At 40.2% G+C, this 18,017-nt stretch overlaps 1 protein-coding gene across 1 annotated transcript in view; it reads right to left on the bottom strand.

Moving 5' to 3' along the window:
- CDC25C (cell division cycle 25C) overlaps positions 1-18,017 on the bottom strand; it is a 35,315-nt gene that overhangs the window by 1,777 nt on the left and 15,521 nt on the right. The window contains exons 11-16 of the mRNA XM_078067465.1: positions 4,717-4,866; positions 3,706-3,807; positions 2,449-2,511; positions 1,217-1,315; positions 544-677; positions 61-172 (exon numbers count right to left, since the gene is read on the bottom strand). Coding sequence (XP_077923591.1) covers positions 61-172; positions 544-677; positions 1,217-1,315; positions 2,449-2,511; positions 3,706-3,807; positions 4,717-4,866 — 660 coding nt within the window. The remainder of the gene's footprint in view (positions 1-60; positions 173-543; positions 678-1,216; positions 1,316-2,448; positions 2,512-3,705; positions 3,808-4,716; positions 4,867-18,017) is intronic.

Below are 18,017 nucleotides of genomic sequence, written 5' to 3'. Positions count from 1 at the left end.
CTCAAGTTGGCTCCCCCCAAACCTGAGCTCTCCTGTTGCCCCATATGCCCCATCCTTTACCGTATATTCTGGAAAGAAGTCTTTGTAGCCCCCTTTGAGGATATATAGTTCTGGGTAGTACAATGCAGGATACTGGTTCAGAGCCCTGTCCTCTTCTCTCAGAGAGCGGCACCTTTAGAGAAAACCCAGAGGTGGGTGGGTGGAAAGAAGCAAGGTCAGGATTCCATGTGCCATTCACTGGGGAGGGGCAGGAAGAAAAACGACTATGGGTAACCCAAAAGGACCTCCAGATCTGTCTTTGCAAAACAAGATTCAAGCAGTCACTCTTTCTCCTCCTCATTCCCAATCCTTTTTCCTTCACTGCTCCAAACTTTTAAATTGTAGAAACCTTTCTTTCTACCTCCCTAACCTTTAAACTACAATGGAAAGAATGCATTCATTCATTCCAGTCTCTGTCTGAACTGGTCTGGGAACGTTCTCTGGTTTTAAGTCCCAATTCAAGGGCCATTTCTAACACCCACCCAAACCCATGTAGACACTCACATTCGGGGACCCCTCTCTGAGGAGAATTCACAGTGGAACACGATGATTATTCTTTTCTGGGTGTCCAGAGGGACAATGGGCTTCTTCAGAAAGAAGTCATAGAGTTCTTCCTGACTGTACAAGTTTAAGGCTCCCTGTAGAAAAATTTCAGTATTTTCTTAAGGGGCTGTGGATAGTTCCAACACTTAGAAATAACTGGGATACCATCTTGTGATATTTGGGCCAGGAAGTCTAGACTGTAAGCACTTTCAGGGCATAAGATCTAATTATATCTCTGTGTCTATCCCCAAGGTCTACCATGAGCTTGGCATGTAGTAGGTACTCAATAAATGTTTGTAGATCTGACCCCCCCCCTAAATCTGTAGGAATCATTGTGAAGAATGTCTATGAGTGTCTGCAAAGTGCTTCTCAGTCTTTGGATTAATATTTTATTTCCAAGTAGGAGCCCTTGGCTCCAACAGAATAAAGGGAGATTGGTCTAGGAGGGAAAGGGAAAATAAATTGCCCAAGGTATACAGAATTAGAACAGGAATGAGGACTTGCAGCCTTGATGTTCTCCAAAAGTAGAACCTCTGCCTTGGTTCTGGAGTTCATAGGACTTTTGTCCACACACTCTTCTCATTAAAGAGCTATCTCCAGCCCCTCCCCACTAATGTCCCCAATGTAACCTCACCTGGATGTGTCCTCCCAGGTACTCATATGGATAGCGGCAATCGATGATATAAAACTTCTCAATCAGACTCTGGAACTTCCCTGACAGTAAGGCAGCCACCTACACAGAAATGTTCCTTATCACTCTGGGAGACAAAAGTCAATCACATAATTCCTGATTTGCACTCCCTTTAGTCACCCAGGATTCCACTGTATGCCCAGTCTCCAAAGGTCCCCTATACTTGAAATGGGGCAATGATTCATCCCTACTGCTCATTCAAGAGGATAAAATATGAAATGGTCTTTTTGGAGCACCAAAATAGCTGGTATTGCCAAGACACCAGGGAAAAGCATATTCAAGGCACTCATCTGGAGGCAGGCATGGCTGCAATCAGCCTCTCAGAAGACACCCAAGGACTTCTGTAGTAGTACAGGTAGCAGCAAGTGATTCAGACTTTGCAAGAAGAAATGGGAAATGGTTCCATCATAAAGGAAGAAAGCAAGTCTTTCAGAAAAGGATATGGAAGGAAAGGGTTGATATCCTTAAGCTACTTGTAGGAGTATACATTGATTCAACCTTTCTGGGGCGAACTTTGTAATGTAAGTGTAATTATACTTTGACTCAGCAATTTCTTTCCCAACATCTTTAGTGAACAGAAAAGTACGCAAAGATGTGGCACAATAATATTCATGTTAGCCATTATTTTAGGTTATCAAATAACTTAAATATTAGTTAGCTTAAGTTATCCAATAATTTAAAAAGTTACAAATAACTTAAATATTCAAAAATAAAGGGGCGCCTGGGTGGCTCAGTCGTTAAGCATCTGCCTTCAGCTCAGGTCATGATCCCAGGGTCCTGGGATCGAGTCCCACATCGGGCTCCCTGCTTGGCAGGAAGCCTGCTTCTCCCTCTCCCACTCTCCCTGCTTGTGTTCCTGCTCTCGCTATCTCTCTCTCTGTCAAATAAATAAAATCTTTAATAAAAAGATTTTATTTTATTATGGCCCAAATATCACAAGATGGTATCCCTTCTTTCCTTGCTTTCTTTCTTCCATAACAATGATCTATCATTTGTTTAATTAAAAACAAAGGCAAAAGAATGGGATAAATGGGAGTTCTTTAACACAGCTTCAGTTGAATGAGGAGCCTATGTGAGTGGACACAGTGAAATACAATGGAAGTGGGGATTTTAGGGACAGAACAGAACAGATGGTAGCTTATGTAACCAGGTACCATCTCCAGAAATCTGCTTACTGTTTCTGGGTTGACGTACTTCAGATCCTGGTGTCTCCCTGACACGGTTGGCAGCACACATACCTAGAAATACCCAAGAACTGAAATAACAGCAAGTTTTCTACACCCCAATTTGAGATCAAAGACCTATATGTTGTCCTTCTTTCCAAATGACCTTTAAAACCCCATGTGGGGCGTGCCTGGGTTGAGTTTTTGACTCTTGATTTCAGCTCAGGTCATGATCTCAGGGTTGTGAGATTGAGCCCCGTGATGGGCTCCGCACTGGGCGTGGAGCCTGCTTAAGATTCTCTCTCTCCCTCTCCCTCTGCCACCACCCCGCCCCCTGCTCTCTCTCTCTCAAAAAAATAATAAATTAAAAATAAAAAATAAAACCCCAGATGCCTTCAAAAGAATCAATGGTCTCTATAATGCACATATGCAGCAATTCCATTTCTAAGAAGTGATTCTAAGGAATGAATTAAGGACTCACACAAAGTTTTAGATTTAGCTGCAAATATGCCCATCTTGGTATTGTTCATAAGGAAAAATTGTAAACGTAAATATCCTACAAGAAATTATGTGCAGGGGTGCCTGGCTGGCTCAGTCGGTACAGCATGCAACTCCTGATTGTGGGGTTGTGAGTTCAAGCCCCAGAATGGGTGTGGAGATTATTTAAAAATAAAAAATGTAAAAAATTTTTTAAAAAAATTATGGGCAGCCAAAAAAATGAAATACTATACTATTCAAAATTATGAAATGGCGAAGCAGAACTGTTTATTGACATGAAAAGATGTTCCTGATACATTAAATGATGGGGGAAAAAACAGTGGATCACAAAACAGTATAAACCATTTTTTGTGAAAGAACAAAAAAATGTATTTGGGTATATGCATGTGTGTTTGTGAAAATACATAGAAAAAAGTCTGGAGGAATATGTACCAAGATGTTAAAAGCAATAATATTTTTAAAAGACTTGAGGTATATTTCATTTTCTACTTTTTCTGTGATGACCAAGTATTATTTACATAATTTTAATTTAAAAAGAAAAAAGTAAAAAGCCTCATACCTTCCCCAGTGCTCTGCATTTTCCCAGAATGAATAAGAAATACTTTCTCACTGGAAAGGCTTAGGGTCTAAATCCACCACCATAGCATCTTCAGTTTATCAAATAGTCCTTGGTGAGGATGCATAATTATACCTAGTGTCCTCTTCAAGCAAAGAAAAGACTCAGATCCAAAATGACTCAATGGAATATAAGATGAATATAACCAAACTCACCTTGGAGAAATCACCAATCAGAGAGCCCTGGTTAGAATCTTCCTCCAGCATCTGAGTGATATTAATGTCACAGAGAGAGACTGTCTTCTTTAGACCTAAGCCCTGAGGATGACAAGATGCCCCCCACCGCCAATTTTCACGTTAAAGGTTTAAAAACCAGGAGAGGAAGGAGTGGAGACTTATTAAAAATACGCACACCCTTTGGGAAAAAAAAATGCACAAAGATTTGGCTGTAAAAATGAATATCCCAGCAAGTTTATAGTAGAGAAAGATTACTAATAAATAACAGTCTTGGTTAAACAAATCATATTTCACATTATAGATTACTATTATGCAATAAAAAGTTAGGTTGTAGATTAATTTCATTGACATGAAAATAAGTTCATGATATCCTTAAGAAAGTGAGAAAACTCATACTTTGTAATATCACTTTAATAAAAGAAAAAAGCCTGCATCAAAGAGTCTAGAAAAACAAATACCAAGTGTTGACAATAATTATCTCTGGCCTATGTGATTATGGGCATTTCACATTAGCTTCTTTTGTTTATGTATAAATTCTATACTACCATATGCTGATTTTATAAAAGAGTATTCAGATATTTTTTTAAAGGAGGGGTAGGGAATGACAGCTAAATTTTTCAAAAGTTGCCTCCCACCAAACCAGTGTGCTCCATGATGCTGTTTCTGTCAGAATGCAGGTAAAACAGCTGTAAATATCCTTACCATTCCCAGTTTCCTGGTGTCTTCTCAAATCTTATAAAAGAAGGTTGGGAAGACAGTATGCCAACATCATTTCCAAAAGTGTAATATAACAGAACAGATATTTATTGTTAAATATTTTATATATGGGTACAGATGTAAAAAAGACAAGAAAGACATAAAGAACAAGGAGATAAAAGTAAAAGTAATGAGAAAGAAGACAAGATATCCTAAAGCAATCCTCATACCAAAAAAGCAGAGAACACAATGAGATAGAGGATTAAAAAGACTCTCATCTTAAAAAGTTCTTACCTTCCCGAGCTCTTTGTGGCTAGAACAATACTTTTTTTCTTTATTTGGTACTGGGTTGTCCTTGAATTTTACCACCTGCTTCAGTCTTGGCCTGTTCAAATTCTCTGGCAATGAAGGAGAGCGATACAAGGAGCTTCTATTCAGAGATGCCTGTATGGGAATATCAACCCCATATGTTCTTATTCTTCTAAGTGTGTCTGCAGGCCAGCAGCACGAACATCTCCTGCAAACTTGTTGGAAATGAAGAATCCTAGATGTTGAGCCTCACCCCAGACCTATTGATTTAAAATCTGCATTTTAGCAAGCTGCACCAGTGATTTCTAGCAACAATCAAGTTTGAAAGGCAAAACCCTAGGTAAGCAACCACTCTTCCCTCCTCATTAAAATCTTTCTCCTCAGAGTGCATGCTGTTCCATCTCCCCAAGATGTATTAAATCTAGCCAGACCAAATTCACCACCTGACCATCTTATATGTACCAATTCTTGTAGGAGAAAGCAAATGCAAGCTCAGTTCCTCCAGTCAAGTGAAAACCAAACAAACCTAATTCCACAGTTTCTCTATGGGATCCTAAGACTCTGACAATCAAGATTTAAGGACCCCAGCAAAATTGAAGATGACAAACCAAAAAGGTCAGCCTACGTAAAAAAATACTAAGCAGCAAGAGTATGTGTCACTTTTTTGGGGTAGTAGTTTCTTTGAGGGAAGAAAAAAAGTAACTCAGCTTTCTTATAAAGCGGGTTGTTAATGGGAAAGAAAAATAGCAAAATAAGCATCATGCAAGGGAAAAGGGAACACCAGAATCTAGTATCAGGATGACCATTATAGGATTGATATTATGAAGCCCATCAGGAAAAAATGGATTAAATACCATGAAGAACTGGCCTTGGAAGATACGAACTCAGACTAAAGTGCAAGAAGATGGACTACTGTCTCCCTGAAAGCCATGATTTGAGTGTTATAACCAGAGGCAGGGAGATATAGTAAACGACCTCTGATAACAACTTTCAACTAATCTAAGATTCTTTTTTTAATTTTAATTTTAGTTATCTCTATATCCAACTTGGAGCTTGAACTCATGACCCCAAGATCAAGAGTCCCATGCTCTATTGACTGAGCCAGTCAGAGACCCTTCAACTAATCCAAGAGTCTTATCCTCTATTCCCAGATACCTTCTACCTCTGTCCTACACGAAAGGCAGAAGTTCTTACTTTATACACTCACCTCGCTAACTACTATGGATTGATTTAGAAGGGGGGCTAGATAATAAGAGAGCCTAACTAGAAAACAAGTAGATGGTCAATGGTTTCTGGGAGAATAAAATAAAAACATCAATATTTTACTTTATAATAACTATATCTATTACAGTGTTTGTCACATCTGTGGTCCCATCTAAGGGAAACTCCATTGTTCCTGGTACCAGCTGAAGGTACAGTTCACATTTTTTTTTTTTAAAGATTTTATTTATTTATTTGACAGAGAGAGAGACCACAAGCAGGGCGAGTGGAAGAGGGAGAGGCAGGCTTCCCGCCAAGCAGGGAGCCCGATGCAGGGCTCGATCCCAGGACCCTGGGATCATGACCTGAGCCGAAGGCAGACGCTTAACAACTGAGCCACCCAGGCGACCCGGTACAGTTCACATTTTACATAACAATATTTTACACCTACCTGTCCCCTTGGATCCCTGCCAGTCGACTCCCTATGTCCTCACAACCCTACCCAGAGCCACTGACTAGCCCAGAGTGCTGTTTCGACATATCCATTTAGTAGACTAGAACATGTAAAAATAATCTGGGCCAATTAAGTTCTCTCTCCTGGGAATCTAACTTAGAAAATGGCAAAATAATTAGGCAGCAACAGAAGCCAAAACTTAAAAGGAAAAGCTAAAAGATACGGTCAAGGCCATGACGCCAGGGATGAATGCATGGATGAACCAAAGTTACAGTGGCAGAGGAGATGCGGTGAAAGATTGAGGAACAGGCTAGCCAGACTTCTTGACAGACTTCCCCTCATATAACTTCAATTTTGCCCTAAGAAGAAGGCAGGAAGAAGCCAGATCAGAATTTCAAATTTGATGGCCTTAGTGCAAACTTTGTGTCTCTTAACCAAAAGAGCTGCTCTAGAACACACCAAATTACTAAGCTAAGGGCTCATTCTATTTTATTTTATTATTTTTTAAAAGATTTATTTATTATTTTAGCTAGGGGGAGGGTCAGAGGGAAAGGGAGAGAGAGAATCACAAGCAGACTCCCTGCTGAGTGAGGAGCCGGATGCAGGGCTCAATCCCGGGCTGGACCTCATGACCCTGAGATCACGACCTGAGCCAAAATCAAGAGTCAGACACTCAACTGACTGAGCCATCCAGGTACCTCTAAGGGCTCATTGTAAAGAGTCTGGAATGAATTAGCTACTAAGGAAAACATTTCCATTTTTTAGTATTATATCTAAGAAATCTTTACCTAACCCACGGTCACAGAAATTTTCTCCTATGTTTTGTTCTTCAGATGTTTTATAGTTTTAAAATTCATATTCAGGTCTATTATATCCATTTTGTACTAATTTCTATATAAGGTATAAGGTATGGATTGAGGTTTTTGTTTTTCATATAGATTTTCAATTGCTCCGGCACAATTTGTTGAAAAGACTGTTTTCTCCATTTAATTGCTTTGTATCTTGGTCTAATTATCAACTGACCATATACGAATGAGTCTATTTCTCAAATCTCTGTTCTCTTGCATCAATGCTTTAGGTTTCTGGTAGCTATTATCATGGTGATAATGAAGCCGATAAACATCTTTATGGGTTTCATATGGTCTAAAGGCAAGAATCCAGAAATAAATGATAGGAGAAAACTACTTTAACAAACAGAAACAGCCACTACTGTTCTGACAGATTCTTTCCAAAACATTTATATAACAACAAATGGCAACTTACTGCAAAGAGCATACGTGTTTGGTCATGAAGGGATGACGATAGTGAGGATACTGTAGCTTTGTCTAGTCACAAGTTTCGCAGTTCTCAGAAGCTGGGGTGGGGGGAACCCAGGACCAGCTGGCTTAGATTGCATTCAACATCTACCCATTAGAGACTTTCCTTCTTTAAGGAATCAATCAACACTTTCAATATCTGGGAGTTTTAAGCATTGAAAAGGCCAGGAAGAAGAAAAGGAAACTTGCTAAGCTCAGTTCTACCTGCAGATTTTATAAAAGGTTTAAATGAATAATCATTGTTTTGTAAACTGAGGAGACATCACCATTTCCTCATGGCCTACACACTCTTCAACACACGTAGACTTGCATCTGTTTGTACCACACTACCGCTCTTGTCAAGGTTCTCAACAATCTTCATGTCACCGTATCTGAGTCACTTCTTTAGACATCTATTTTTCTGAACTTCATAGTGGCTTCCACTGAGTTGGCTACTGCCTTCTTCCTTGGCTTCAATGGCACCTCCTAGTTTAGTTTAGTGCTAGTACAGGCAACCCCTTAACTAAAAGAACCATGATGATTCTACCTCTCTGTTGCTCCTTCTCAGTCTTCTTTGTTGGGCCTCCTCACCTACCAAACCTCTAATAGATGTTGGATTCATCAGGGTTAGGTCCTGGCCCTTTTTTATCCCCTCACTTTTGCCTTACATGATTTTTTCTACCTGTGAATTCAGATTTTCCCTCTATACAGATGACTCTCAAATATTTATTTCCAACCAAAACTTCTGCTCTTATTTCCAGATTTCCATATCCACATACTTGACTGACAATTTCTGAGTACCTACTAGGTGACAGAGCAGTGAATAAGGGAGTGGAAGAAACAAATATATGTACTATGAGCTTTTATGTAGTGGCATGTTCTATAGGTAAAAAATAGAGGAGAATGAAAAGATAGGAAACATATTTGGGTGGAAAGCTTGTCAGGAAAGGCCGTTCTGATAAGATGACATATGTGGAGAAATGAGACTAAATTGAGAGAAAAAATCCTGTTTTGCCTAGGGGAAGAATGTTCCAGGCTGAAGGAACAACAAATGCAAAGGCCCTGGTGAGAATAGCAAGGCCAGTAACGGCCACATTTGGTATGGTACCATTTTTAGAAAGCTCAAAAACTAACTGAAGCAATACCATAAACCAACTAGACCTAACAGACATCAAAAGAACACTGTACCCAACAATAGAATGTACATTCTTCTCAAATACACATGAAATATTCTCCAGGATAGATCATACACACTAGGTCATAAAACAAGCCTCAATAAATTTTAAAGGACTGAAATCATACAAAGTATGTTCTCTGACCACAATGGATTCATCAGAAGTTAATAACAGAAAAAAAACCTGGAAAATTCGGTTAGGTGGAAATTAAACAACACAATCCAAAATAACCACTGGGTCAACAAAGATCTTAAGGGAAATTGGAAAATACTTTTGGATGAATACAAATGAAGACACGGCACAGCAAAATTCATGTAAGGATAAAGCTAAAGTAGTGTTTAAGTGAAAATTTACAGCTGTAGGGGTGCCTGGGTGGCTCAGTCGTTAAGCGTCTGCCTTTGACTCAGGTCGTGGTCCCAGGGTCCTGGGATGGAGCCCCACATCGGGCTCCCTGCTCGGCGGGAAGCCTGCTTCTCCCTCTCCCACTCCCCCTGCTTGTGTTCCCTCTTTCACTGTGTCTCTCTCTGTCAAATAAATAAAATCTTGAAAAAAAAGAAAAGAAAAAAAAATTTACAGCTGTAAAGGGCCATAACAGAAAAAAGAACGATCTCAAGACAATGACCTAACATTCCATCAAAAAAGAAACTAAATCCAAAGCAAGCAGAATCAAGGAAATAAAGATTACAGCAAAAACTCAATGAAGTAAAGAACAGAAAAACAAAAGAGAAAACAACAGAACCAAACCTGATTCTTTGAAAAGATCAACAAAATTGATAAACTTTTAGCTAGACTAACCAAGAAAAAAAGAGAGAAGACTCAAATTACTAAAATTAGGAATAAAAGAGGGAACATTACTAGCAATTTTTCAGAAATAAAAAGGATCATGGGGGATACTATGAACAACTATATACCAATGAATAAGAAAACTCAGATTAAATGGGCAAATTCCTGAAAAGACAAAAACCACTGAAACTGACTCAAGAGGGAACAGAAAATCTGACCAGACCTACAAAAAGTAGAGACTGAATTAGTAATTTAAAAACTTCCCACAGGGGCGCCTGGGTGGCTCAGTTGGTTAAGCGACTCCCTTGGCTCAGGTCATGATCCTGGAGTCCCGGGATCGAGTCCCGCATCGGGCTCCCTGCTCGGCGGGGAGTCTGCTTCTCCCTCTGACCCTCTCATGCTCTCTCTATCTCATTCTGTCTCTCAAATAAATAAATAAAATCTTTAAAAAATAAAAATTAAATAAATAAATAAATAAATAATAAAAAATAAAAACTTCCCACAAAGAAAAGCCCAGGTCCTGATGGCTTTACTGGTGAATTTGGCCTAACATTAAAGGAACAAAAACAAAAAACAAAAAAACCACACCAATTCTACACAAATTCTTCCAGAAAATTTAAAGAGAGAATTCTTTCCAAATGATGAAAGACATTACAAGGAAAACAAAACACTAAAGATCAATATCTCTCATGAACAGAAATACAAAAATCCTCAATAAAATTTCAGTAAATCAAATCCAACAACATATAAAAAGGAAAATACATCATAACCAACTAATGTTATCATAGGAATGCAAAGGTGTTTTAACATTCTAAGATCAATGTAATTGACCATATTAATAGGTTAAAAAAAAAGAAAACTCACATGATAATCTCAATAGATGCAGAAAAAGCATTTGACAAAATCTATTATCTGTTCCAGCTAAAATCTCTTAGCAAACTGAGACTAGAAGGGAACTTCTTCAGCCTGACAAAGAGCATCTCAAGGAAGCCATCACTAGAGATGCCTGGGTGGCTCAGTTGGTTAAGCAGCTGACTCTATCTCAGCTCAGGTTTTGATCTCAGGGTTATGAGTTTAAGCCCCGCGTTGGGCTCCATGCTGGGTGTGGAGCCTACTTTGGAGAGGAAAAAAAAAAAAAGAGGGGGCACCTGGGTGGCTCAGTTGGTTGAGCATCTGACTCTTGGTTTCGGCTCGGGTCATGATCTCAGGATTGTGTGGGGCTCCCTGCTTAGCATGGAGTCTGCTTGAGATTCTTCTTCTTTTTTTTTTTTAATGATTTTTATTTATTTCTTTGTCAGAGAAAGAGAGCACAAGCAGGGGAAGTGGCAGGCAGAGGGAGAAGCAGGCTCTCCTGCTGAGCAAGGAGCCCGATGTGGGACTCAATCCCAGAATCCTGGGATCATGACCCGAGCTAAAGGCAGACACCTAACCGACTAAGCCAACCAGGCATCCCATCTCCTTGAGATTCTTTCTCTCTCCCTTCTCTGCTCCTCCCCCTTGTGCTCTTTCACTTTCTTTCTCTCTCTCAAATAAATAAATAAAATCTTAAAAAAAAAAAAAAGAAACTCATAACTAACTAACATCATACTCAATGGAGAAAAACTGGATGCTTTTCCCAAAATATCAGGTACAAGGCAAAGTGTTCTCAATAATTGTTAAGATTGCAAAGGAGTCCTGATACCAAAGAATTGGAGAAGTATTAATCTAGGAGAAAGGGGAAAACTGAGAGCAGAAGAAGGAGAAAAAGAAAGCAGATTACCCCAGGAGCAGACAAGAGGAGATGCTTCCATGTGACTCAGGGGTTTTGCAAAACCTTTACAATGACTTACAAGGCCCTACATGACCTGTCCTTCTGCTACCTACTCTCTGGCCTCATCTATCACTGTGCACCTGCTCACTCTGCTCCAGCCACACTGGCCTTTTTGCTGTTCCATGAACATGCCATGCACACCCCCACTTCAGAAGCACTGCATTTGATCTTTCTTCTGCCTAGAAAAATTCATCCCTTCTGATGACTGTTTGGCTCCCTCACTGCTTCAGATGTCTGTTCAAACAGCTGCAAGGTGTTCTCTAATCTATACAACCTATCCAAAATATCAATTCCCACTCTACACCAGCCCAATCCAGGTACTCCCTATTCTCTTTACCCTGCTTTTTTACCATAGTATTTTACCAACTGTCATATTATAAATGTATTTGTTTCTTCATCTGTTTCCTCCTGACTAGAATGTAAGCTCTACAAGAGAACGGACTTTACTGCGTCGTTGTGTTCAGTACTGTATCTCCAGCATTACTGAATGAAGGAATGAATGAACAGGAGGAAGTGCAGAGGGGGAGGGAGCTTCAGATAGGAGGAGGGACACTTATGCAGTATAACAAGAGAAATGGCAGTTATATGGGTATGAGAGCAGATAGGATGCTCTATTTGGTGAGAGAAGAAGGTAGTTTTCTTCTGACTGCTTCTGTTTTCCCTTTGAAATAAAAACACTTCAAATTCAACATGTCTAAAGTCATCCTTGATCCTATCCTTCCTTTACAACCTGTCTCTTCTGTATCCAAAATACCTTCTGAACTCATCCATTTCTGTCTCTGTAGCCACCTTAGTCCAGGCTATGACCAATCCTCCCTGAGACTACGCAAGAGCTTCCTATCCTACTCCAACCTGCTTCCAACGTACCCCCACCTTCGAACTCTTAATCCTCTCTAATCCTTTCTTTATCCAGCAACAAGCATGGTCTTCATAAAACAAATGAGGTCCTATTATTCCCCTGCTGAATATCTTCTAACGGCTTCCCAATGCACTTAGAATAAAATCCACACACTCACCATAGCCCTAAGGTCCTGCATGATCTGTCTCCTGCTTGCCTCTTCCGTCCCACCTCAGGCAACTCTCCCCCTCCCTCACAATGGCTTCTCAGTTCCTTGTACACACCAGGATCTACTCAACCTTGGGACCTTTGCACCTACAATATTCCCTCCTCATGGAATGCTCTTGTCTCTAGTCATGTCATGTATGACCAACTCATCCAAGTTTGTCTGGGACTTTCCCAGTTTTAGCACTGAAAGGTCCAGGTCATAGGTGCCTCCTCAATGGCAGGCAAACTGGGACAGTTTATCAACCTGTTCTCAACTAAATATCTCTTGCTCAAGGAGGCCTTTCCTATTTATTCCCATTTATTTATTTATTTTTAAGGATTTTATTTATTTGTCAGAGAGAGAGAGAGAGAGAGAGCACAAGCAGGGGGAGTGGCAGGCAGAGCAGGCAGAAGGAGAAGCAGGCTCCCCACTGAGCAGGGAGCCCGATGCATTATTCAATCCCAGGACCCTGGGATCATGACCTAGGCCGAAGGCAGACACTTAACTGACTGAGCCACCCAGGCGTCCCTATTTTTCCCATTTAAAGGTCCCCTTCTATTAGTATTTATCTCAGTCCCCTTTTTGTTTCCTTCATTACACTTAGACAATTTGCAATAATTAAATTATCTTGTCTCTTATGGCAGTCATTTGCAATTTGGCTAAAATTGGAGATTTAGTAAAATCTCAAATTCAGTGGGAGGCAGCCCTGCCTCCTGATAAGGAGGCCAAAGGGGGACAGATATTCCCTTTTCCATTCTCTTATAATCAACCAGATATTCCTGACCGGACTTTGAAAATCGAAGAATAACACAAAGCACAGGGTTGGCTGAGTCTTTTTTATGGTTGCAGCATCACAGTAGAGAATATAGTAGGTGGTAGCAAATGGTCCTGAGCAATACAGTCCAGCAGCAGGTTGGATTACCTTCTGGGGTAGGGGGCCAGTAATGGTGACACTGAGTATCCAGCCAGTAGGTGGTGACATCCCAAGCACAATGACCCCACAGCAGCATTTGGCCAGCCCTTACCTTGTTTTCCAGCCTTCCTGGTAATTCTGAATTCCTCAATACCCTCCAGAAAAATCCCTTTTCTGCCTGAGGTAACTAGAAATTGGTTTCTTTTATTTGCAAACAAGAACTCTAACTAGAACATCTATTAACCTGACAAACCTGAGTTTGTTGTTGTCGATGTCTCCTTGACAAGAATATGAACTCCGAGAGGTCATAAACCTAGTCTGTATTGTTCACCATTGTATTACCACTGCCTAACACAGGGCCTGACACTTAACAGGTACTCAATAAATATTTTTTAAATGAATGCATCGGAAATCACTAAGGTTATACAAGTCTCCTTGCTTTATCAGGTATCTATTTCCATTTAGCATCAAAGAGATAAACCCAGTAACAAAAATCCCTACTCCTTTTCTATTCTAAAATCTACTGCTCTGCATAGTCTTATACAGTGTGCCCTCAACTGAAAATAATGCTATTAGAGTCACAATGCATTAAAATGAGCACATAAGGGGACTTAATATTTTTTAAACACCAAAAAAATACCTCAAAAAAAACCCTCACAGCCAGAACAAACAAAATTTCCAGATTATTTCCTGGGGTCAGTCTATTTTAAACCTACTCTTCTATACTGTCTATATTATACAACTCAGAATGATGTTTCTAAGATGATGAAAGACCTTCACTAAGGAAAGATTCAATCAGGTCCTCTGTACTGTACTTATCGTTTCATAAAAGATATTAAACACATTAGATAAATTCTCAACAATAAAATTGAAAACAAAAATCTTTCTTTTTAATCAACATTAAATTTAATTACTAGTTAATACTAGTTGAGACTTAACTGTATCAGCTACATTTTAGAAATATGAAGACTAACATATATTTTTAAGAGCACCGCTGAATGTTCACTTTACATTGCTTTTTTTTTTTCCTACAGAAGGCCTAGCAACCTTTCCCCATGCTAACTATCCCTAAACTTGCTGTTTTTCCACAGATCTACCCTCCATCAGCGAGTCCTCAAAAATGTTTGTCTCAGGAAGGTCACTGTCAATTCTCCCAATACCCGTCTTGTCTCTTTCAGATTATATCTTGGTTCTCTTTTTTCCCACAAACCAATGACATTAAAATAGGATTTAATATTGCATTATATAGCAGGGTGCATCAAAATCACTTGGAGGGGTTGTTAAAACAGACTCGTGGGTCCTGCCCTCACAGTTCTGATTCAGAAGGTCTGGGATGCGGCCCAGAAATTTGCACTGCTGAGAAATTCCTACCTGATAATGATGGTGCTGCTCCAGGGACCATACTTTATAGAGGGTTCTAGATCTGACTACCCATTATAGTAAAACCAATGACACATGGTTATCTGCATTAGTTAAAACTCAAAAAAATTAAAACTTCAGCTTCTCAGTGGCACTAGCCACATGTTAAGTGCTCAAAAGCCACGTAGTGGTTACTGTATTGGACAGATATAAAGCATTTCCATCATCTCAGAAAGTTTTACATAACAGCAGTGTTCTAGATCACATATTTACCATCCTTCCTAACACTTCAATCCATTCAAACTCTGGGTATTCAACCTTACCAAACCTACACAAAAAGCAAATGTTGGGACGCCTGGGTGCCTCAGTCAGTTAAGTATCCAACTCTTGATTTTGGCTCAGGTCATGATCTTGGGGTTCTGGGATTGAGCCCTTGTCAGGCTCTAAGCTCGGTGCAGAGTCTGCTTGGGATTCTCTCTCCCTCTCCCTCTGCCCCTCCCCCTGCTTGCTCCCTCTTTCTCTCTCTCTAATAAATAAATAAAATATTAAAAAAAAAAAAAGCAAATGTCATTATTACATGTTCCTGGGACAATTTTTACCTCCCAAGCATATTCAGCAAAAGACACCATGATAATGGGGCGCCTGGGTGGTTCAGTTGGCTAAGTGGCTGCCTTCGGCTCAGGTCATGATCCCAGAGTCCTGGGATCGAGCCCTGCATCGGGCTCCTTGCTCAGAAGCCTGCTTCTCCCTCTCCCACTCCCCCTACTTGTGTTCCCTCTCTCACTGTCTCTGTCAAATAAATAAATAAAATCTTAAAAAAAAAAAAAAAAAGACACCATGATACTGCTAAAAACACCAGCTCGGGAGTCAGGCAGATCTCAGCTCAAATCCTGACTCTGCCAATAGCTAACTTTGTGACCTTGAGTAAGAGCCTTTATCCCATGGTCTGATGTTCTCCTCCTAAAAGGGGATAATACTAAAGAAAAAAAGGGGAGAGAAGAAAGAAAATAAAAGGGCATCATACTCCTATTTCAGGATTGACATAAAAATTAAATGCGATGATGGATATAAATAGCTCAGCACACAGTGCCCAGTACAAGTAGTCAATAAGCGGAACTGATTATTACCTGCCTCTCATTTTTCTTTTCCACTCTTGTCTCCCAAGACACTACTCAAAACACTAAAACCCAGACTACTTCTTTCCCCACACTCATACCATGGTTCTGAAAACTGAAAACCCTTCAGAGAGGGACTTCATAACTTCTCAAATACTTGCACTAAGCTTCTCCTGCACTCCACATTAGCCTCTCAATAAGCAGGGACAAAAGAAAGGAAGAAAAAAAAAAAAATCTGGGCACCTGGATGGCTCAGTCGTTAAGCGTCTGCCTTCGGCTCAGGTCATGATCCCAGGGTCCTGGGATCGAGCCCCGCATCGGGCTCCCTGCTTCGCGGGAAGCCTGCTTTCCCTCTCCCACTCCCCCTGCTTGTGTTCCCTCTCTCACTGTGTCTCTCTGTCAAATAAATAAAATCTTTAAAAAAAAAAAAAAATCTGCAACCCTCCTCTATTACTCTACCACCAAGAATTCAAACTTGGCACATCCTCAAACTAAAATTACCCCTAGCTCTCCAAAGTTTCTAAACCAGATACTTCCTCCTCGGCAACTTTCAACCATATTGCTGTTCTCACTTTACCGAGTCTACCCAGTGAGACATTGGGCTCCTTATCCAGGCTTTGATTCATCATCATCTACTTTTCGGCTACTTTCTTTTTTTTTAAGATTTTATTTATTTGTCAGAGAGAGAGAGCACAAGCAGGGGGAGCAGCAGAGGGAGAGGGAGAAGCAGGCTCTCCGCTGAACAAGGAGCCCAATGCGGGACTCGATTCCAGGACCCTGGGATCACGACCTGAGCCGAAGGCAGATGCTTAACCGACTGAGCCACCCAGGCGTCCCACTCTCTGCTACTCTCACCATCACCTATGCTAACTCAACCCCATATGACTTTTTCATCTGCCAATGGCAACCTCCAACCCTCACTTAATCATCCCTGGAGTTCCAAAGTTTCCAATCTTGCTTCTAGACAATAGCACACTATGCCATGCAGATCTATCACATAAAACCTTACGAATGTCATCTTATTAGCCTTTTAATAATTTCCTCTGTGGTTTCCAAAAGTTGATTATAACCTTCTCCAAACTCTTCAAGACTGTCACCTAACACTCTCCTCTGAGTCATCAGATTACTGCAACTTCCACTTTGCTAAGGACATCAAGGCCATCAAGCATCCCTTCTCTACCAGTCTTTGTAACGCCACACATTTTGGTCCTTATACTACAGTAATTAAGCACTTATACTACACTACATTATAATAATAAAGCATTAGTAATTGGCAAGTATTGTTCTAAATGCTTATGTACAATTAAGTCATTTAATCATCACAACAACCTTATGAAATAGTTATCAAAACCTTTTCTTTTTTGTAGATTAACAAAGTGAAGCATGTGGGACGCCTGGGTGGCTCAGTCAGTTAAGCATCTGCCTTCCTCTCAGGTCATGATCCCAGGGTCCTGGGATTGAGTAAGGCACTGGGCTCCTTGCTCAGCAGGGAGCCTGCTTCTCCCTCTGCCTGCCACTCCCCCTGCTTGTGCGCTCTCTCACTCTCTCTGACAAATAAATAAATAAAATCTTAAAAAAAAATAAAAAGAAAGAAAGAAAGTGAAGCATAGGGAAATCATAGGACTTTACCCATACCATTAAAGAGCCAAGTTACAGAAGTCTGGATCCATCTGTTACTTTCTAGACCAATATGTTCCATGGACTCCCACGCTCTTGACTTTTCCATGTAATCCCACATAATCTCAAAGTCACCCTTCAATAGGGGCTAGGAATGGTGATCAGACAGGGTTAGCCTTAGCTGTTACGATTTAATTTTTTTTCAAGGAAAATATATTCAAGTATGATTTGTGAAAAAAAAAAATGTATAAAATGACTTACTACAAAGGTATAGTAATCAAAACTATAGTACTGATATAAAGACAGACATACAGACCCATGGAATAGAATAGAGCCCAGAAATAAATTCTCATGTACATGGTCAAGTGATTTTTTTTTTTTAAGTAGGCTCCACGCCCTGCACAGAGTCCAACATGGGGCTTGAACTCACGACCCTAAGATGAAGACCTGAGCTGCGATCAAGAGTCCAACACTTAACCAACTGAACTACCCAGGTGGTCGAATGATTTTTGATAAGGA

Source organism: Halichoerus grypus, chromosome 2 (genome assembly GCF_964656455.1).
Source record: "Halichoerus grypus chromosome 2, mHalGry1.hap1.1, whole genome shotgun sequence".
NCBI lineage: Eukaryota > Metazoa > Chordata > Mammalia > Carnivora > Phocidae > Halichoerus > Halichoerus grypus.
This window is presented reverse-complemented; position numbering and strand designations above follow the sequence as displayed.